At 50.3% G+C, this 23,700-nt stretch overlaps 1 protein-coding gene across 1 annotated transcript in view; it reads left to right on the top strand.

Moving 5' to 3' along the window:
* The first annotated feature begins 380 nt into the window (after positions 1-380).
* Positions 381-23,700, top strand: part of LOC140122991 (vomeronasal type-2 receptor 26-like) — a 58,129-nt gene continuing 34,809 nt past the window's right edge. The window contains exons 1-3 of the mRNA XM_072144241.1: positions 381-390; positions 520-653; positions 7,728-7,963. Coding sequence (XP_072000342.1) covers positions 381-390; positions 520-653; positions 7,728-7,963 — 380 coding nt within the window. The remainder of the gene's footprint in view (positions 391-519; positions 654-7,727; positions 7,964-23,700) is intronic.

Raw genomic sequence — 23,700 nt, 5'->3', positions numbered from 1 at the left:
GGCGGTGCTTCAAGATTTAAAGGGAATGCATTTAATCTGGCGGCTCCCATCATTCCCCGATGGATCTTCAAGCCATTCCCTGAAGAGAAAGCCCTTCTGTGTATCCTGCGTTCCTGTGTATCCTGTATATCCTGCTGTCCCGTGTGCCAGTCCTGATCTGTGTGCCAGTCCTGATCCGTGTGCCAGTCCGTTGCTGTGTTCCTGATCCTGTGTTTCCTGATGTGAGTCCTACTGTGCCTTCCTGTGCTGTTCTCCCGCTGTCTCCTGCATTACTACCTTAGCTACCACCGCGGGCTAGTCGCACCTGTGGAATGACCTGGTGGCACCCCGCCGAACCAAGACCATCCCGCTTTGCGTGGGCTCTGGTGAAGACTTAGACTATGGTACCAGGTGAGCTTTGCCAATTATTTTAGGAAATTCATCACATTTTTGGAGGGTGCTAGACATCCAGGTCAGATCCTTACAGATCATAAAAACTTTTAAATGTTTTTAAATTCTTCGCCCGTTTCAATTTTTCAGTGACCTATGTTCCCGGCACCAGGGCTTTGTCTACAAGTGTAACTCCCAATCATGAATCAGATAAACCTGAATTTGTGCTGAAAAAGGGAGTTGTGCTGGCAGCCCTGGATACTCAGTGTGAGGAGAAAAGAAAGGTATCCCAGCTCACCTCCGAGGTCACGTTTTAGAGTCGGCACGGAACCCGCCTTGTTTGCATTTTTCGATACTCCGTGTGAGTCTGATTCTGAAGGCTCGGGATGGAGCCCTAGGGGAACACTGTGGGGTAAATTGATTGTTCCCGAAATCCCTGCGGGGTCAGCTGTTACAAGAATATCATGACTCCAGATTGGCAGCCATTGGCAGAGGCTAAGAGGTTGGTATGTACGTAGATAAATGTGTGCTCTGTGCCAGATCTAAGGCCTCTCACGCTCAGACGTCAGAGTTACTGCACCCATTGCCTAGTCTGGGTAGTCCTTGGACACATTTGTCCATGGACTTCATTAGGGATCTGCCACGCTTGGAAGGTGACACAGTCATTTGAACGATTGTGAATCGATTTAGCAAAATGTGTCACCTGATTCCTTTTCCTAAATTGCCCACGGCAAAAATCTTGGCTCAGGAATTTGTTAAAAATGAGGTTCATCTGCATGATGTTCCGGAGGACATTGTCTCCGACAGAGGTTCGCAGTGTGAAGAAGCCACCGATTGCTGTCTGTCTGTCTCAGATGTCACTTGAGAGGGTGCAGAAGACTGAACCAACCACTTCACAACTGTGGCATTGGTCTGACTTTGACTAAACTACATCTTATAGAGCAGTGGTGGCGAACCTATGGCACGCGTGCCAGAGAGGGCACCCTTAGCCCTCAGTGCTGGCACACGCAACTTTGCCCCATCTATTGCCAGGTGCGGACAGGCAACATATCAGTGTCGACTGATCCCGGGTCGCCAAGCCATATGTTCTGTCTGCCCTTATGGTACCTGCTCTCTACCGAATTTACTGCAGGCTGCCCGGCGCTGCTGTGGGCTCACAGCTTGACACAGAGGTACAAGAGTTTATGCAGCAGCTCAGAGACGGTCACAGGTCAGAGGTTGTTTGAGAGGAGTCACTGACGCTGGATACTCACCTAGCGCCTGCTCTGGCTGTGAGAAGGTGAGAGGTCGAGCTTTCACATCTGCTCAATCTCCTGCTTGGCCACCGGACCCAACAATCAGCCCTGGTCCCAAATACCAGTGCTAGGGTACGGGGGAAGGCTTTGGCCCGATTGTGTATGCGTTTCTATGGAAACGCATGCAATCAGTAGCCAGGACATGGTGTCTTGCATTAAAACAATGCATTACACCGGGTTCTGGTTGCCGATCACTTGCGGATCCATAGAAACACATACGCAACCGTACCCTAGCGCTGCGCTAGTAAATACTTGTGACCGCACCCTAAAGCTACGAGCACATGAACATATGAACATGTAGCAGGACCGCAGCCTCGTCCTCAATGTACAGGAGTCACACGTACAGTATGGAACAAGTATGGAAGTTCTGAAATGCAAACAAAATTCAACGGGAGGGAATCCACCGGGTCGGAACGTATCATCTTATTGTATCATCTTATTGTATCATTTTATTGTATCATCTTATTGATTCTAAACTAAACCGTAAGTTTTCTGGATAAATTGTCGCACTGACGCTTTGCGATAAGGAAGGAGGTTCTGGGCTGCAGTTTGGGCTCTCGGTCTCCATCAATGTTATAGAGGGAGCTGAAAGGACCAGTGACTATTGACACTGAGTAAGGATCAATCCCTACAGACGTTTGCCCAATTCTTCTATTCTCCAGCATCTGTCATTGGGGGTCTCTGGAGGTCGCATTATCCCTGGGACTTCTCAGCTTCATTCTCGTCTTCTACAAAGACTATTCATTTTCTTCCATTTTCTCTTTCCTCTCTCTGATGTAATCGGGTTATTTGCAGACTCCGAGCTGATGGTAACAATTACTGACAATATTGGGAAGAGAAGTCTCCTCAGTGATATTCCCCTGCCGATACCACAAGGGGCACAGAGGCCGGAGCCGCCTATATAAGGGGGTGCTGCTCCCCCCCCCAGGAGTCTCCGGGCTCTCGCTGGATCCGAGCACAGGTAAGTGACGCTGTATCCACATCACCTGCAGCACCTAATCACATTACTGATACATTGTCATTCATACACACAACATAATACATCTCCTGGTATAGGAAATATTCTACACATTTCCTGCAGTCCTATGTAACACCACAGATAACACAGTGATATCTCTGAGTACAGATCATGTAGTAGATGTATCCTGCAGTCCTATGTAACACCACAGATAACACAGTGATATCTCTGAGTACAGATCATGTAGTAGATGTGTCCTGCAGTCCCATGTAACACCACAGATAACACAGTGATATCTCTGAGTACAGATCATGTAGTAGATGTGTCCTGCAGTCCTATGTAACAGCACAGATAACACAGTGATATCTCTGAGTACAGATCATGTAGTAGATGAGTCCTGCAGTCCTATGTAACACCACAGATAACACAGTGATATCTCTGAGTACAGATCATGTAGTAGATGTGTCCTGCAGTCCTATGTAACAGCACAGATAACACAGTGATATCTCTGAGTACAGATCATGTAGTAGATGTGTCCTGCAGTCCTATGTAACACCACAGATAACACAGTGATATCTCTGAGTACAGATCATGTAGTAGATGTGTCCTGCAGTCCTATGTAACACCACAGATAACACAGTGATATCTCTGAGTACAGATCATGTAGTAGATGTGTCCTGCAGTCCTATGTAACACCACAGATAACACAGTGATATCTCTGAGTACAGATCATGTAGTAGATGTGCCCTGCAGTCCTATGTAACACCACAGATAACACAGTGATATCTCCGAGTACAGATCATGTAGTAGATGTGTCCTGCAGTCCTATGTAACACCATTGATAACACAGTGATATCTCTGAGTACAGATCATGTAGTAGATGTGTCCTGCAGTCCTATGTAACACTACAGATAACACAGTGATATCTCTGAGTACAGATCATGTAGTAGCTGTGTCCTGCAGTCCTATGTAACACCACAGATAACACAGTGATATCTCTGAGTACAGATCATGTAGTAGATGTGTCCTGCAGTCCTATGTAACAGCACAGATAACACAGTGATATCTCTGAGTACAGATCATGTAGTAGATGTGATCTGCAGTCCTATGTAACACCACAGATAACAGTGATATCTCTGAGTACAGATCATGTAGTAGATGTGTTCTGCAGTCCTATGTAACACCACAGATAACACAGTGATATCTCTGAGTACAGGTCATGTAGTAGATGTGTCCTGCAGTCCTATGTAACACCACAGATAACACAGTGATATCTCTGAGTACAGATCATGTAGTAGATGTATCCTGCAGTCCTATGTAACACCACAGATAACACAGTGATATCTCTGAGTACAGATCATGTAGTAGATGTGTCCTGCAGTCCTATGTAACAGCACAGATAACACAGTGATATCTCTGAGTACAGATCATGTAGTAGATGATAAAAAAATCTCCTCATTGGGATGTGAACCTAGAACCTGCAGTGTCCATGAACAATGATAACACAGCGCCCCAACCCCCTGAGCTATTAGCTCTGTGATTATCAAGGATTAGAATTTTGGTAACTAACTCCCGGGCTGAGTCCTCTTCATACAAGGGTGGGGGTTGTTGCATATTGCAGCAAACCCCCACCGCTAATAACCACGGTCGTTGCTTGCACCGATCACGGCTATTAACCGGTCCGTTGCCGCCGCCATCTTTATTCTGATCGCCGCGCCCCCGAACGTCATCGGGGGCGGCGATCGGTTGCCATGGTAGCCTCGGGTCTTCTTTTGACCCGCAGCTATCTGGCTTCTGCAGATTCGTTACAATGAGCCAGTGGCTCATTGTAATGAATGAGCTTCAAAAATGCCATATATTGCAATACAGAAGTATTATACAGAAGTATTGCAGTATATGGTAGGAGCGATCTGACCATCTAGGGTTAATGTACCCTAGATGGTCTAAAAAAATAGTGAAAAAAAAAAGAAAAAAAAGTTTAAAAAAGAAAAAAATTAATAAAATATTAAAAATTCAAATCACCCCCCTTTCCCTAGAACTGATATAAAACATAACAAACAGTAAAAATCACAGACATATTAGGTATCAAAAAATTAAAACGGTTACGGCCGGCGGTGACCTCCGAGGCGGGAAATGGCGCCCAAATGTCCGAAATGCGACTTTTACACCTTTTTACATCACATAAAAAATGGAATAAAAAATGATCAATATGTCGCACAGACCTCAAAATGGTAGCAATGAAAACGTCGCCTCATTTCGCCAAAAATAACACCTCATAAAGCTCCGTGTGCCAAAGTATGAAATAGTTATTAGCTTCAGAAAATGGAAATTTTTTTTTCTTTTTTGTACACATTTGTTACATTTTTTTTAAATGTATTAAACCCCAATAAAACCTATATAAATTTGGTATCACCGCGATTGCACCGAACCAAAGAATAAAGCTGAGGTGTTATTTTGAGTGCACAGTCAAAGTCTAAAAAACTGAGCCCACAAGAACGTGCACGTGCGTTTTTTTTTTCAATTTTTCTACATTTGGATTTTTTTTTCAGCTTCGCAGTACACGGCATGTTAAAATAAATAACATTACGGGAAAGTAAAATTTGTTACGCACAAAATAAGCCCTCACACAGGTCTGTACACGGAAAAATGAAAAAGTTATGGATTTTTGAAGGTGGAGAGCGAGAAATGAGCGAAAAAAGCCTGCGTCCTTAAGGGGTTAATGCCTTGGTATAAAGGGAGGGATCTTCTCAGAAATTATTGTAATTATTGCGACTATTATTGTTATTATTATTATTATGGAGATTATTATTATTATTGAGATGATTATTATTATTTTTTATATTATTAATAATCGTCTCCATAATAATAAAAATAATAAAATTTATAATAATAATAATAATAGTCTCAATAATTACAATAATAACCTCTGAGAAGATCCCTCTCTATATATCTGCAGTAAGTCTGTGTCACAGTGTAACAGTGGCAGATAACACTTCTTAGTTACCAAAAATCCTCAGCTCTGTATCACTGGGCTTATAGCTCAGTTAGTTAAGCTCCTGTCTATGGTGCAGCGGGTCCCAGGTTTGCATCTCAGCCTGGGCAAAACTTTATTTAATTTAATTACATGAAGAGCTTGTGTCTGGGGAAGCCCTGGAGACCATATATGGACAGATCTGACCTGACCTGATGACGTGGTCTCTGCTCTCTCCGCTAAGCCCGACATTTCTCTGAAAAGGATTCCCTCCCGATGTCTGCTCTGGGGAACCCTAGGAGATGCAGTGACCATATATGGACAGATGGTGATCTGAAGCTGATGACGTGGTCCCTGCTCTCCGCTAAGCCGACACTTCTCTGAAAAGGATTCCCTGCCCGATGTCTGCTCTGGGGAACCCTAGGAGATGCCGTGACCATATATGGACAGATGCTGATCTGACCTGATGACGTGGTCCCTGCTCTCCGCTAAGCCGACACTTCTCTGAAAAGGATTCCCTGCCCGATGTCTGCTCTGGGGAACCCTAGGAGATGCAGTGACCATAAATGGATAAAGATCTGAAGCTGATGACGTGATCCCTGCTCTCCGCTAAGCCGACACTTCTCTGAAAAGGATTCCCTGCCTGATGTCTGCTCTGGGGAACCCTAGGAGATGCAGTGACCATATATGGACAGATGCTGATCAGACCTGATGACGTGGTCCCTGCTCTCCGCTAAGCCCGACACTTCTCTGAAAAGGATTCCCTGCCCGATGTCTGCTCTGGGGAACCCTAGGAGATGCAGTGACCATAAATGGATAGAGATCTGAAGCTGATGACGTGATCCCTGCTCTCCGCTAAGCCCGACACTTCTCTGAAAAGGATTCCCTGCCCGATGTCTGCTCTGGGGAACCCTAGGAGATGCAGTGACCATATATGGACAGATGCTGATCAGACCTGATGACGTGGTCCCTGCTCTCCGCTAAGCCCGACACTTCTCTGAAAAGGATTCCCTGCCCGATGTCTGCTCTGGGGAACCCTAGGAGATGCAGTGACCATAAATGGATAGAGATCTGAAGCTGATGACGTGATCCCTGCTCTCCGCTAAGCCCGACACTTCTCTGAAAAGGATTCCCTGCCCGATGTCTGCTCTGGGGAACCCTAGGAGATGCAGTGACCATATATGGACAGATCTGATGTGACCTGATGACGTGGTCCCCGCTCTCTCCGCTAAGCCGACACTTCTCTGAAAAGGATTCCCTCCCGATGTCTGCTCTGGGGAACCTTAGGAGATGCAGTGACCATATATGGACAGATGCTGATCTGACCTGATGACGCGGTCCCTGCTCTCTCCGCTAAGCCGACACTTCTCTGAAAAGGATTCCCAGCCTGATGTCTGCTCTGGGGAAGCCTAGGAGATGCAGTGACCATACATGGACAGATACTGATCTGACCTGATGACGTGGTCCCTGCTCTCCGCTAAGCCGACACTTCTCTGAAAAGGATTCCCTCCCGATGTCTGCTCTGGGGAAGCCTAGGAGATGCAGTGACCATATATGGACAGATGCTGCTCTGACCTGATGACGTGGTCGCTGCTCTCCGCTAAGCCGACACTTCTCTGAAAAGGATTCCCTGCCCGATGTCTGCTCTGGGGAACCCTAGGAGATGCAGTGACCATATATGGACAGATAGAGATCTGAGCTGATGACGTGGTCCCTGCTCTCCGCTAAGCTGACATTTCTCTGAAAAGGATTCCCTCCCGATGTCTGCTCTGAGGAACCCTAGGAGATGCAGTGACCATATATGGACAGATGCTGATCTGACCTGATGACGTGGTCCCTGCTCTCCGCTAACCCGACACTTCTCTGAAAAGGATTCCCTCCCGATGTCTGTAGAAGACATTCTTTACTATCAGTTCTGGCTTTCAAAGTATTTACTATGCGGACACAGCGCCGGGACACAGCGGGACTTGGGGGGAAAATCCGTGACAATCTCATAGCTGCCCGTGACGCGGGGCAGAGGTACGAAAAAAGGGAAAGTCCCGTCAAAATCGGGACGGTTGGGAGCTATGCCACAGATAACACAGTGATATCTGGGATATGCTTTATACTTACATGGTCTCTGTCTCTCCTATAGGCTGAGATGCTGAAGCAACTTTTTAACCCTTTGGTGTTTGTTCCCATATTGCCGGTGGGTGAAGAACCTTATGTGGCGCGGCCGGCGTGTAGCCTGGAGCCTGTTCAGGACACACCTGAGAATTATGTGAAAGCCGGAGACCTCCTCATCGGTGCCATACTGAAGATCTCTCTTCTGGGCTCTAGCAGAATAAACGACCCGGGGAAGAGAAGACCTCTCAGCGAAGATTGCACATTGTGAGTAATACATGAATAGTGATGAAATTGGCAACACTGTCTCCTATCACACATAGCCCCACATTTACTAAGTGCAGGGGAGGGGGGTGTACTCTGTGCAGGGGAGGGGGGTGTACTCTGTGCAGGGGGGGGTGTACTCTGTGCGGGGGGGGGGGTGTACTCTGTGCAGGGGGGGTGTAGTCTGTGCAAGGGGGGGGTGTACTCTGTGCAAGGGGGGGGGGGTGTACTCTGTGCAAGGGGGGGGGGTGTACTCTGTGCAGGGGGTGTGTACTCTGTGCAGGGGGTGTGTACTCTGTGCAGGGGGGTGTGTACTCTGTGCAGGGGGGGTGTACTCTGTGCAGGGGGGGGTGTACTCTGTGCAGGGGGTGTGTACTCTGTGCAGGGGGGGTGTACTCTGTGCAGGGGGGGTGTACTCTGTGCAGGGGGGGTGTACTATGTGCAGGGGATGTACTCTGTGCAGGGGGGGATGTACTCTGTGCAGGGGGGGGTGTACTCTGTGCAGGGGGGGTGTACTCTGTGCAGGGGGGGGTGTACTCTGTGCAGGGGGGGGTGTACTCTGTGCAGGGGGGGTGTACTCTGTGCAGGGGGGGTGTACTCTGTGCAGGGGGGGGTACTCTGTGCAGGGGGGGATGTACTCTGTGCAGGGGGGGTGTACTCTGTGCAGGGGGGGTGTACTCTGTGCAGGGGGGGTGTACTCTGTGCAGGGGGGGTGTACTCTGTGCAGGGGGGGTGTACTCTGTGCAGGGGGGGTGTACTCTGTGCAGGGAGGGTGTACTCTGTGCAGGGGGGGGTGTACTCTGTGCAGGGGGGTGTACTCTGTGCAAGGGGGGGTGTACTCTGTGCAGGGGGGGATGTACTCTGTGCAGGGGGGGATGTACTCTGTGCAGGGGGGGATGTACTCTGTGCAGGGGGGGTGTACTCTGTGCAGGGGGGATGTACTCTGTGCAGGGGGGGTGTACTCTGTGCAAGGGGGGGGTGTACTCTGTGCAGGGGGGGGTGTACTCTGTGCAGGGGGGGTGTACTCTGTGCAGGGGGGGGGTGTACTCTGTGCAGGGGGGGTGTACTCTGTGCAGGGGGGGTGTACTCTGTGCAGGGAGGGTGTACTCTGTGCAGGGGGGGGTGTACTCTGTGCAGGGGGGTGTACTCTGTGCAAGGGGGGGTGTACTCTGTGCAGGGGGGGTGTACTCTGTGCAGGGGGGGATGTACTCTGTGCAGGGGGGGATGTACTCTGTGCAGGGGGGGATGTACTCTGTGCAGGGGGGGTGTACTCTGTGCAGGGGGGGATGTACTCTGTGCAGGGGGGGTGTACTCTGTGCAGGGGGGGTGTACTCTATGCAGGGGGGGGGTGTACTCTGTGCAGGGGGGGTGTACTCTGTGCAGGGGGGGTGTACTCTGTGCAGGGGGGGGGTGTACTCTGTGCGGGGGGGTGTACTCTGTGCAAGGGGGGGTGTACTCTGTGCAGGGGGGGGTGTACTCTGTGCAGGGGGGGGTGTACTCTGTGCAGGGGGGGGGTGTACTCTGTGCAGGGGGGGGTGTACTCTGTGCAGGGGGGGGTGTACTATGTGCAGGGGATGTACTATGTGCAGGGGGTGTACTCTGTGCAGGGGGTGTACTCTGTGCAGGGGGGTGTACTCTGTGCAGGGGGGTGTACTCTGCAGGGGGGTGTACTCTGTGCATGGGGGTGTGCTCTGCAGGGTGTGTACTCTGTGCAGGGGGTGTGTACTATGTGCAGGGTGTGTGCTATGTGCAGGGTGTGTACTATGTGCAGGGTGTGTACTATGTGCAGGGTGTGTACTATGTGCAGGGTTTGTACTATGTGCAGGGTGTACTATGTGCAGGGTGTACTATGTGCAGGGTGTACTATGTGCAGGGGGTGTACTATGTGCAGGGGGTGTACTATGTGCAGGGGGTGTACTATGTGCAGGGGGTGTACTATGTGCAGGGGGTGTACTATGTGCAGGGGGTGTACTATGTGCAGGGGGTGTACTATGTGCAGGGGGTGTACTCTGTGCAGGGGGTGTACTCTGTGCAGGGGGTGTACTATGTACAGGGGGTGTACTATAAATGTGGCCAATGAGTCCGCACCACCGGACAACAGAAGTGTCACATCCCCTATCCCTGAGTGTCCTGTACATGGTCACCGGTGTCACATACATTACAAGGAGAACGGTGCCGCAATGTATCACTGTCTGCCTATAGAGGGCGATACGCTGGCTGCTGCCTGATCCTCGCACTCTGAATGCAGGGGGAGGAGTCAACCTCAGCAGAAGATAGTGATTGGCTACTGTCAATGTATTTGGTGGTCAGGACCGAAATCTCTGGGGACTTCCCTCCTTCTGAGTGACATAATGATAATCGTTATTTCTATATCGCCATCATATTCCGTAGCTTTACACATCAGAGAGGGCAAATACAGATATAATAAAACATTACTGAGTAATAACAATCATAGGAGGGAGGGGCCTGATCACAAGAGTTTACAGTCTAAGGCTACATTCTGTACCGTAGTACGGCGGGCATACATGGGCGCTGCGGAGAGGAGCAGGGGATGAGCGTTACTCACCCCCGCCCCTCTCCATAGGAACATACAGCGCACGCCGCCGTGTCACGTAGAAAGATAGGACATGTCCTATCTTTCTACAGGCTACGGAGCAGTACGGTGCCGAATGTGTGCTGCACCGTACCGCTCCCATACAGGGCCTTGAGCCCATAGAAGTGTATGGGGGACGTATATCAGCCGTATATACGTCCCCCATACGTGTGTGTGTGAATGAAGCCTAAGATAGATAAATCACCGGGGCCAGATGGCATACACCCCCGGGTTCTGCATGAACTATGTACCGTGCTAGACAGACCGTTATTTTTAATATTTGAAGATTCACTGAGGACTGGTTATGTTCCACAGGACTGCCACATAGCAAATGTGGTACCAATATACAAAAAAGGCTCAAATAGCGATCCTGGAAACTACAGACCCGTGAGTCTAACTGCTGTGGTGGGGAAAATATTTGAGGGGTTTGCTAGAGATGCTATCCTGGAGTATCTTACTGTGCACAACCTTATAACCCAGCGTCAGCATGGGTTTATGAGAGATCGCTCCTGTCAGACTAATCTGATTGGTTTCTACGAGGAGGTAAGTTCCAGACTGGATCTGGGGGACGCTGTGGATGTTGTATATCTGGACTTTTTAAAGGCATTTGACACCGTGCCGCATAAAAGGTTGGTATATAAAATGAGACTGCTGGGAATAGGAGAAAATCTGTGTATTTGGGTAAGTTATTGGCTTAGTGATAGAAAACAGAGGGTGGTCATTAATGGCACATTCTCAGATTGGGTTGATGTTACCAGTGGAGTGCCACAGGGGTCAGTATTGGGGCCACTTCTTTTTAATATTTTTATTAATGACCTTGTAGTGGGTTTACACAGTCAAGTTTCAATATTTGCAGATGATACTAAGCTGTGTAAAGTAATAAATACTGAGCTCGATAGTTTAGCATTACAGAGGGATTTGTGGAAGCTTGAGGGATGGGCAGAGAAATGGTTGATGAGATTTAATGTAGATAAATGTAAAGTTATGCACTTGGGCCATGGAAACAAAAAGTATAATTATGTTCTAAACGGTCAATTACTTGGTAAAACTGGAGCTGAAAAGGACTTGGGGGTATTGGTGGATGGTAAACTTAATTTTAGTGACCAGAGCCAGGCGGCTGCTGCTAAAGCAAATAAAATTATGGGATGTATCAGGAGAAGAATAGATTCTCATGATAGAGACATTGGGGCATATTTATCAGGACCTCTGCCCACCGCCACTGGCGCAGAGGCCCTGTAATAATCGCAAATGCTAGCTTATTGCTAGCTTTTGCGATTATTTTCCCCAATCCGCCACCTTCACGCCAGGGGGCGCGAAGGGGGGGGGGTGGCCGGCCGAGCGGGGGGCGCGGCCGGACGGGAGTGGGCCGGCGCGGGGCGTTACCTGGTGCATGTGCCGGCGACTTTTCATACGTGAAAAGTCGCCGGCTGCGTTTCTTTCTACGCCAGGCCCTGCCTGCCGTAGGATAAATGCTGTGCTACTGGCAGCCCGATACATCAAGAGGCAGAAGCCATATCCCCCATTGGGGCAGATTTACTTACGATTCACTAACATGTTCCTGCATGTGTCGCTTCTGCCCGTCGGAGATCACCTGCTTCTTCCTGGTGCATGTGAGTGCTTGATCTTGCTACACAAATCCTTTTGTAGATTACGCGGTTTGTCCAAATTCGTCAGATTGTCCGACGGCCACGCCCCCGGATTTCTGCTGCGTGCAAGCCGGCGCCGATGCACCAAAATCTGATCGCTTGTACCAAAATCCTGGGGCAATTCGGCGCAAAATGGAAATATTCGGGAAACTCGTCGAAAGTGCTGCGTTCGGACCCTTAGTAAATGAGCCCCATAGTTTTGCCCTTATACAAATCCCTGGTCAGACCACACATGGAATATTGGGGCACATTTACTAAGGGTCCGAATGGCGCATTTGCGTCGTGTTTCCTGACCATTTCTGATTTGTGCCGCGTTTAAGTGGGGTTTTTGGTGCAATCCGATTGGATTTTGGCGCAATCGCTTCGACTAGCATGCAACACAAATCGGGGGGTGTGGCCGTCAGACAACCAAAAGAAGTCGGACAAACCGCGGAATTTAAAAATTAAATTGTGTCGCAAGCCATGCACTTACATACACCGGGAAGAAGAAGATGAACTCCGGCGAAACATGCAGGATATCGGGTGCACGATCTTGAAGAATCGCGCCGGACTTCATCATTGTCAGAGAACGCACCTCGGGGATCGCGCAGGACCAGGTTAGTAAATCTGCCCCATTGTGTACAGTTTTGGGCACCAGTGTATAAAAAGGACATAGTAGAGCTGGAACGGGTGCAGAGGAGAGCAACCAAAATTATAAGGAGAATGGGGGCACTAGAATACGAGGACAGATTACAGAATTTGGGATTATTCAGTTTAGGAAAAAGATGATTGAGGGGAGACCTCATTACAATGCACAAATACCTGAACGGACAGTACCAGGATCTCTCCAAAGATCTGCTTATACCTAGGCCTGTGACCAGGACAAGGGGGCATCCTCTACACCTAGAGGAGAGGAGATTCTACCATCACCATACACAGGGGACATCCACTACACCTAGAGGAGAGGGGGCTCTACCATCACCATAGACAGGGGACATCCACTACACCTAGAGGAGAGGAGGTTCTACCATCACCATAGACAGGAGGCATCCTCTACACCTAGAGGAGAGGAGGTTCTACCATCACCATAGACAGGGGACATCCTCTACACCTAGAGGAGAGGAGGTTCTACCACCACCATAGACAGGGGGCATCCTCTACACCTAGAGGAGAGGAGGCTCTACCATCACCATAGACAGGGGGTATCCTCTACACCTAGAGGAGAGGAGGTTCTACCATCACCATAGACAGGGGGCATCCTTTACACCTAGAGGAGAGGTGGTTCTACCATCACAATAGACAGGGGGCATCCTCTACACCTAGAGGAGAGGAGGCTCTACCATCACCATAGACAGGGGGCATCCTCTACACCTAGAGGAGAGGAGATTCTACCATCAACATAGACAGGGGACATCCACTACACCTAGAGGAGAGGAGGTTCTACCATCACCATAGACAGGGGGCATCCTCTACACCTAGAGGAGAGGAGGTTCTACCATCACCATAGACAGGAGGCATCCTCTACACCTAGAGGAGAGGAGGTTCTACCATCACCATAGACAGGGGACATCCTCTACACCTAGAGGAGAGGAGGTTCTACCACCACCATAGACAGGGGGCATCCTCTACACCTAGAGGAGAGGAGGCTCTACCATCACCATAGACAGGGGGTATCCTCTACACCTAGAGGAGAGGAGGTTCTACCATCACCATAGACAGGGGGCATCCTTTACACCTAGAGGAGAGGTGGTTCTACCATCACAATAGACAGGGGGCATCCTCTACACCTAGAGGAGAGGAGGCTCTACCATCACCATAGACAGGGACATCCTCTACACCTAGAGGAGAGGAGATTCTACCATCACCATAGACAGGGAACATTCTCTACACCTAGAGGAGAGGAGGTTCTACCATCACCATAGACAGGGGACTTCCTCTACACCTAGAGGAGAGGAGGTCCTACCATCACCATAGACAGGGGGCATCCTCTACACCTAGAGGAGAGGAGATTCTACCATCAACATAGACAGGGGACATCCACTACACCTAGAGGAGAGGAGGTTCTACCATCACCATAGACAGGGGGCATCCTCTACACCTAGAGGAGAGGAGGTTCTACCATCACCATAGACAGGGGGCATCCTCTACACCTAGAGGAGAGGAGGTTCTATCATCACCATAGACAGGGGGCATCCTCTACACCTAGAGGAGAGGAGGTTCTACCATCACCATAGACAGGGGGCATCCTCTACACCTAGAGGAGAGGAGATTCTACCATCACCATAGACAGGGGGCATCCTCTACACCTAGAGGAGAGGAGGATCTACCATCACTATAGACTGGAGGTATCCTCTACACCTAGAGGAGAGGAGGTTCTACGATCACCATAGACAGCGGGCATCCTCTACACCTAGAGGAGCGGAGGTTCTACCATCATCATAGACAGGGGGCATCCTCTACACCTAGAGGAGAGGAGATTCTACCATCACCATAGACAGGAGGCATCATCTACAACTAGAGGAGAGGGGGCTCTACCATCACCATAGACAGGGGGCATCCTCTACACCTAGAGGAGAGGAGGTTCTACCATCACCATTGACAGGGGGCATCCTCTACACCTAGAGGAGAGGAGATTCTACCATCACCATAGACAGGGGGCATCCTCTACACCTAGAGGAGAGGAGATTCTACCATCACCATAGACAGGGGGTATCCTCTACACCTAGAGGAGAGGAGGATCTACCATCACTATAGACTGGAGGTATCCTCTACACCTAGAGGAGAGGAGATTCTACCATCACCATAGATAGGGGACATCCTCTACACCTAGAGGAGAGGAGGATCTACCATCACTATAGACTGGAGGTATCCTCTACACCTAGAGGAGAGGAGGTTCTACCATCACCATAGACAGGGGGCATCCTCTACACCTAGAGGAGAGGAGGTTCTACCATCATCATAGACAGGGGGCATCCTCTACACCTACAGGAGAGGAGGTTCTACCATAACCATAGACAGCGGGCATCCTCTACACCTAGAGGAGAGGAGGTTCTACCATCACCATAGACAGGGGTCATCCTCCACACCTAGAGGAGAGGCAGGTCTACAATCACCATAGACAGGGGGCATCCTCTACACCCAGAGGAGAGGAGGTTCTACCATCACCATAGACAGAGGGCATACTCTACACCAAGAGGAAAGGAGGTTCTACCATCACCATAGACAGAGGGCATCCTCTACACCTAGAGGAGAGGAGGTTCTACCATCACCATTGACAGGGACATCCTCTACACCTAGAGGAGAGGTGGTTCTACCATCACCATAGACAGGGGGATCCTCTACACCTAGAGGAAAGGAGGTTCTACCATCACCATAGACAGAGGGCATCCTCTACACCTAGAGGAGAGGTGGTTCTACCATCACCATAGACAGGGGGATCCTCTACACCTAGAGGAGAGGAGGTTCTACCATCACCATAGACAGGGATCATACTCCACACTAAGAGGAGAGGCAATTCTACCATCACCATAGACAGAGGGCATACTCTACACATAGAGGAAAGGGGGTACTAGCATCACCATAGACAGGGAGCATCCTCTGCACCTAGAGGATAGGCGATTCTACCATCACAATAGACATGGGGCATCCTCTACACCTAGAGGAGAGGAGGTTCTACCATCACCATAGACAGGGGGCATCCTCTACACCTAGAGGAGAGGAGGTTCTACCATCACCATAGACAGGGGGCATCCTCTACACCTAGAGGAGAGGAGGTTCTATCATCACCATAGACAGGGGGCATCCTCTACACCTAGAGGAGAGGAGGTTCTACCATCACCATAGACAGGGGGCATCCTCTACACCTAGAGGAGAGGAGATTCTACCATCACCATAGACAGGGGGCATCCTCTACACCTAGAGGAGAGGAGGATCTACCATCACTATAGACTGGAGGTATCCTCTACACCTAGAGGAGAGGAGGTTCTACGATCACCATAGACAGCGGGCATCCTCTACACCTAGAGGAGCGGAGGTTCTACCATCATCATAGACAGGGGGCATCCTCTACACCTAGAGGAGAGGAGATTCTACCATCACCATAGACAGGAAGCATCATCTACAACTAGAGGAGAGGGGGCTCTACCATCACCATAGACAGGGGGCATCCTCTACACCTAGAGGAGAGGAGGTTCTACCATCACCATTGACAGGGGGCATCCTCTACACCTAGAGGAGAGGAGATTCTACCATCACCATAGACAGGGGGCATCCTCTACACCTAGAGGAGAGGAGATTCTACCATCACCATAGACAGGGGGTATCCTCTACACCTAGAGGAGAGGAGGATCTACCATCACTATAGACTGGAGGTATCCTCTACACCTAGAGGAGAGGAGATTCTACCATCACCATAGATAGGGGACATCCTCTACACCTAGAGGAGAGGAGGATCTACCATCACTATAGACTGGAGGTATCCTCTACACCTAGAGGAGAGGAGGTTCTACCATCACCATAGACAGGGGGCATCCTCTACACCTAGAGGAGAGGAGGTTCTACCATCATCATAGACAGGGGGCATCCTCTACACCTACAGGAGAGGAGGTTCTACCATAACCATAGACAGCGGGCATCCTCTACACCTAGAGGAGAGGAGGTTCTACCATCACCATAGACAGGGGTCATCCTCCACACCTAGAGGAGAGGCAGGTCTACAATCACCATAGACAGGGGGCATCCTCTACACCCAGAGGAGAGGAGGTTCTACCATCACCATAGACAGAGGGCATACTCTACACCAAGAGGAAAGGAGGTTCTACCATCACCATAGACAGAGGGCATCCTCTACACCTAGAGGAGAGGAGGTTCTACCATCACCATTGACAGGGACATCCTCTACACCTAGAGGAGAGGTGGTTCTACCATCACCATAGACAGGGGGATCCTCTACACCTAGAGGAAAGGAGGTTCTACCATCACCATAGACAGAGGGCATCCTCTACACCTAGAGGAGAGGTGGTTCTACCATCACCATAGACAGGGGGATCCTCTACACCTAGAGGAGAGGAGGTTCTACCATCACCATAGACAGGGATCATACTCCACACTAAGAGGAGAGGCAATTCTACCATCACCATAGACAGAGGGCATACTCTACACATAGAGGAAAGGGGGTACTAGCATCACCATAGACAGGGAGCATCCTCTGCACCTAGAGGATAGGCGATTCTACCATCACAATAGACATGGGGCATCCTCTACACCTAGAGGAGAGGAGGTTCTACCATCACCATAGACAGGGGGCATCCTCTACACCTAGAGGAGAGGAGGTTCTACCATCACCATAGACAGGGGGCATCCTCTGCACCTAGAGGAGAGGAAGTTCTACCATCACCATAGACAGGGGGCATCCTCTACACCGAGAGGAGAGGCGATTCTACCATCACCATAAACAGAGGGCATCCTCTAAACCTAGAGTAGAGGAGGTTCTACCATTACCATAGACAGGGTGCATCCTCTACACATAGAGGAGAGGCGATTCTACCATCACCATAGACAGGGGGCATCCTCTACACCTAGAGGAGAGGCGATTCTACCATCACCATAGACAGAGGGCATCCTCTATACCTAGACAAGAGGAGGTTCTACCATCACCATAGATAGGGGGAATCCTCTACACCTAGAGGAGAGGAGGTTCTACCATCACCATTGACAGGAGGCATCCTCTACACCTAGAGGAGAGGAGGCTCTACCATCACCATAGACAGGGGCCATCCTCTACACCTAGAGGAGAGGAGGTTCTATTATCACCATAGACAGGGGGCATCCTCTACACCTAGAGGAGAGGAGGTTCTATCATCACCATAGACAGGGGGCATCCTCTACACCTAGAGAAGAGGAGGTTCTATCATCACCATAGAAAGGAGGCATCCTCTACACCTCAAGGAGAGGAGGTTCTACCATCACCATAGACAGGGGGCATCCTCTACACCTAGAGGAGAGGAGGTTCTACCAGCACCATAGACAGGGGGCATCCTCTACACCTAGATGAGAGGAGGTTCTATCATCACCATAGACAGGGGGGAACCTCTACACCTCAAGGAGAGGAGGTTCTACCATCACCATAGACAGGGGGCATCCTCTATACCTAGAGGAGAGGAGGTTCTATCATCACCATAGACAGGGGGCATCCTCTACACCTCAAAGGGAGGAGCTTCTACCAGCACCATAGACAGGGGGCATCCTCTACACCTAGAGGAGAGAAGGTTCTGCCATCAGCATAGACAAGGGGCATCCTCTACACCTAGAGGAGAGGAGGTTCTACCATCACCATAGACAGGGGATATCCTCTACACCTAGAGAAGAGGAGGTTCTACCATCACCATAAACAGGGGGCATCCTCTACACCTAGAAGAGAGGCGATTCTATCAGCACCACAGACAGGGGAATCCTCTACACCTAGAGAAGAGGAGGTTCTACCATCGCCATAGACAGGGGGCATCCTCTACACCTAGAGGAGAGGAGGTTCTGCCATCAGCATAGACAAGGGGCATCCTCTACACCTAGAGGAGAGGAGGTTACACCTAGAGGAGAGGAGGTTCTACCATCACCATAGACAGGGTACATCCTCTACACCTAGAGAAGAGGAGGTTCTACCATCATCATAGACAGGGGGCATCCTCTACACCTAGAGAAGAGGGGGTTCTACCATCACCATAGACGGGGGGCATCCTCTACACCTAGAAGAGAAGAGATTCTATCAGCACCACAGAGAGGGGCGTCCTCTACACCTAGGTGAGAGGAGGTTCTACCATCGCCATAGACAGGGGGTATCCTCTACACTTAGAGGAGAGGAGGTTCTACCATCGCCATAGACAGGGGGGCACCCTCTACGCCTAGAGGAGAGGAGGGTCTATCATCACTTTAGACAAGAGACATCCTCTACACCTAGAGGAGAGGAGGTTCTACCATCACAATAGACAGGGGGCAACCTTTTACACCTAGGAGAGGCGGTTCTACCATCACAATAGTCAGGGGCACCCTCTACACCTAGTGGAGAGGAGGTTCTACCATCACCATAGACAGGTGGCATCCTCTACACCTAGAGGAGAGGATGTTCTACCATCACCATAGACAGGTGGCATCCTCTACACCTAGAGGAGAGGATGTTCTACCATCACTATAAACAGGGGGCATCCTCTACACCTAGAGGAGAGGAGGTTCTACCAGCAACATAGACAGGGGTCATCCTCTACTCCAAGAGGAGAGGGGGTTCTACCAGCACCATAGACAGGGGGCATCCTCTACACCAAGAGGAGAGGCGATTCTATCAGCACCACAGACAGGGGCATCTGCTACATCTAGAGGAGCGGAGGTTCCACCATCACCATAGACAGGGGGCATCCTCTACAGCTAGAGGGGAGGCGGTTCTATCAGCACCACAGACAGGGGCATCCTCTACATCTAGAGGAGAGGAGGTTCCACCATCACCATAGACAGGGGGCATCCTCTACAGCTAGAGGAGAGGAGGTTTCACCATCACCATAGACAGGGGGCATCCTCTACAGCTAGAGGAGAGGAGGTTCCACCATCACCATAGACAGGGGGCATCCTCTACAGCTAGAGGAGAGGAGGTTCCACCATCACCATAGACAGGGGGCATCCTCTACAGCTAGAGGAGAGGCGGTTCTATCAGCACCACAGACAGGGGGCATCCTCTACATCTAGAGAAGAGGAGGTTCTATCATCACCATAGACAGGGGGCATCCTCTACCCCTAGAAGAGAGGCAGCTCTACCATCACCATAGACAGGGGCATCCTCTACACCTAGAGGAGAGGAGGTTCTACCATCACCATAGACAGGGGCATCCTCTACACCTAGAGGAGAGGCAGCTCTACCATCACCATAGACAGGGGCATCCTCTACACCTAGAGGAGAGGAGGTTCTACCATCACCACAGACAGGGGGCATCCTCTACACCAGTGTTCCCCAACCACCGGTCCGTGGCCCAAAACCGGGCCGTGGAACGCCTGGTTCCGGACCGTGGCCAACCTCAGTAAAAGAAAAAAAAAAAATTTTTTTTAATGATATATATACAATCACCTTTGGCGTTCCCCTGCAGCAGTCTTCTCTTCCTATACTAAATTTCCATAACAATGCACTGCTCTATTGGCGACAAGCATCATGATGTCATCACATCATATCTGCCAACAATAGATCCATGCATCAATGCGGAAGAGAAGTGAAGGAAAAGAAGACTGCTGCAGGGTAATGAGGAAGGACTGGACGACTGGAAAGGGGGGTATTAGAATCAGAGGAAGGGGGCAGCTAAAGGAAAGGGGACATGGGAGGAAGGCATGGGAAAGAAAACTTTGGAGGGGGTACGCTACAGGAAATGGGACAATGAAAGCAGGGGGTTCTTCTTCAGGAAATGGGACAACTTAAGCTAGCCACACAGGGAGTTATGGTAGGGCATGCAAACATACACCAGACCGCATCCCCCTACCCACCGGTCCCTGGAGAAAATATATGTTTACAGCCGGTCCCTGGGCAAAAAAGGTTGGGGACCACTGCTCTACACCTAGAGGAGAGGAGGTTTTACCATCACCATAGACAAGGGGTATCCTCTACACCTAGAGGAGAGGTGGTTCTACCATCACCATAGACAGGGGGCATCCTCTACACCTAGAGGAGAGGAGATTCTACAATCACCATAGACAGGAGGCATCCTCTACACCTAGAGGAGAGGAGGTTCTACCTTCACCATAGACAGGGGGCATCCTCTACACCTAGAGGAGAGGGGGTTCTACCATCACCATAGACAGGGGGCATCCTCTACACCTAGAGGAAAGGAGGTACTACCATCACCATAGACAGGGGCATCCTCTACACCTAGAGGAGAGGAGGTTCTACCATCACCATAGATAGGGGACATCCTCTACACCTAGAGGAGAGGAGGTTCTACCATCACCATAGACAAGGGGTATCCTCTACACCTAGAGGAGAGGAGGTTCTATCATCACCATAGACAGGGAGCATCCTCTACACATAGAGGAGAGGTGGTTCTATCATCACCATAGACAGGGAGCATCCTCTACACCTACAGGAGAGGAGGTGCTACCATCACCATAGACAGGGAGCATCCTCTACACCTAGAGGAGAGGAGGTGCTACCATCACCATAGACAGGAAGCATCCTCTACACCTAGAGGAGAGGAGGTTCTACCAGCACCATAGACAGGGAGCATCCTCTACACCTAGAGGAGAGGATATTCTACAATCACCATAGACAAGAGGCATCCTCTACACCTAGAGGAGAGGAGGTTCTACCTTCACCATAGACAGGGGGCATCCTCTACACCTAGAGGAGAGGTGGTTCTACCATCACCATAGACAGGGGGCATCCTCTACACCTAGAGGAGAGGAGATTCTACAATCACCATAGACAGGAGGCATCCTCTACACCTAGAGGAGAGGTGGTTCTACCATCACCATAGACAGGGGGCATCCTCTACACCTAGAGGAGAGGAGATTCTACAATCACCATAGACAGGAGGCATCCTCTACACCTAGAGGAGAGGAGGTTCTACCTTCACCATAGACAGGGGGCATCCTCTACACCTAGAGGAGAGGGGGTTCTACCATCACCATAGACAGGGGGCATCCTCTACACCTAGAGGAGAGGAGGTTCTACCATCACCATAGACATGGACATCCTCTACACCTAGAGGAGAAGAGAATCTACCATCACCATAGACAGGGACATCCTCTACACCTAGAGGAGAGGAGGTTCTACCATCACAATAGACAGGGGGCATCCTCTATACCTAGAGGAGAGGAGGTTCTACCATCACCATAGACAGGAAGCATCCTCTACACCTAGAGGAGAGGAGGTTCTACCATCACCATAGACAGGGAGCATCCTCTACACCTAGAGGAGAGGAGATTCTACCATCACCATAGACAGGGGGCATCCTCTACACCTAGAGGAGAGGAGATTCTACAATCACCATAGACAGGAGGCATCCTCTACACCTGGAGGAGAGGAGGTTCTACCTTCACCATAGACAGGGGGCATCCTCTACACCTAGAGGAGAGGGGGTTCTACCATCACCATAGACAGGAGGCATCCTCTACACCTAGAGGAGAGGAGGTTCTACCTTCACCATAGACAGGGGGCATCCTCTACACCTAGAGGAGAGGAGGTTCTACCATCACCACAGACAGGGGGCATCCTCTACACCTAGAGGAGAGGAGGTTCTACCATCACCATAGATAGGGGGGCATCCTCTACACCTAGAGGAGAGGAGGTTCTACCATCACCATAGATAGGGGGGCATCCTCTACACCTAGAGGAGAGGAGGTTCTACCATCACCATAGATAGGGGGGCATCCTCTACACCTAGAGGAGAGGAGGTTCTACCATCACCATAGATAGGGGGGCATCCTCTACACCTAGAGGAGAGGAGGTTCTACCATCACCATAGACAGGGGGCATCCTCTACACCTAGAGGAGAAGAGGTTCTACCATCTCCATAGACAGGGGGCATCCTCTACACCTAGAGGAGAGGAGGTTCTACCATCACCATAGACAGGGGGCATCCTCTACACCTAGAGGAGAGGAGGTTCTACCATCACCATAGACAGGGGGGCATCCTTTACACCTAGAGGAGAGGAGGTTCAACCATCACCACATACAGGGGGCATCCTCTACACCTAGAGGAGAGGAGGTTCTACCATCACCATAGACAGGGGGCATCCTCTACACCTAGAGGAGAGGAGGTTCTACCATCACCATAGAAAGGGGGGCATCCTCTACACCTAGAGGAGAGGAGGTTCAACCATCACCACATACAGGGGGCATCCTCTATACCTAGAGGAGAGGAGGTTCTACCATCACCAAAGACAGGGGGCATCCTCTACACTTAGAGGAGAGGATGTTCTACCATCACCATAGACAGGGGGCATCCTCTACACCTAGAGAAGAGGAGGTTCTACCATCACCATAGACAGGGGCATCCTCTACACCTAGAGGAGAGGAGGTTCCACCATCACCATAGACTGGGGCATCCTCTACACCTAGAGGAGAGGAGGTTCTACCATCACCACATACAGGGGGCATCCTCTACACCTAGAGGAGAGGAGGTTCTACCATCACCACAGACAGGGGGCATCAACTACACCTAGAGGAGAGGAGGTTCTACCATCACCATAGACAGGGGCACCCTCTATTCCTAGAGGAGAGGAGATTCTACCATCACCATAGACAGGGGGCATCCTCTACACCTAGAGAAGAGGAGGTTCTACCATCACCATAGACAGGGGGCATCCTCTACACCTAGAGGAGAGGAGGTTCTACCATCACCATAGATAGGGGGGCATCCTCTACACCTAGAGGAGAGGAGGTTCAACCATCACCACATACAGGGGGCATCCTCTACACCTAGAGGAGAGGAGGTTCTACCATCACCATAGACAGGGGGCATCCTCTACACCTAGAGGAGAGGAGGTTCTACCATCAC

This window comes from Engystomops pustulosus, chromosome 3, assembly GCF_040894005.1.
Source record: "Engystomops pustulosus chromosome 3, aEngPut4.maternal, whole genome shotgun sequence".
In the NCBI taxonomy this organism is placed as follows: Eukaryota; Metazoa; Chordata; class Amphibia; order Anura; family Leptodactylidae; genus Engystomops; species Engystomops pustulosus.
The sequence above is the reverse complement of the archived record's forward strand: the minus strand, read 5'-3'. Positions and strand labels throughout refer to the sequence as shown.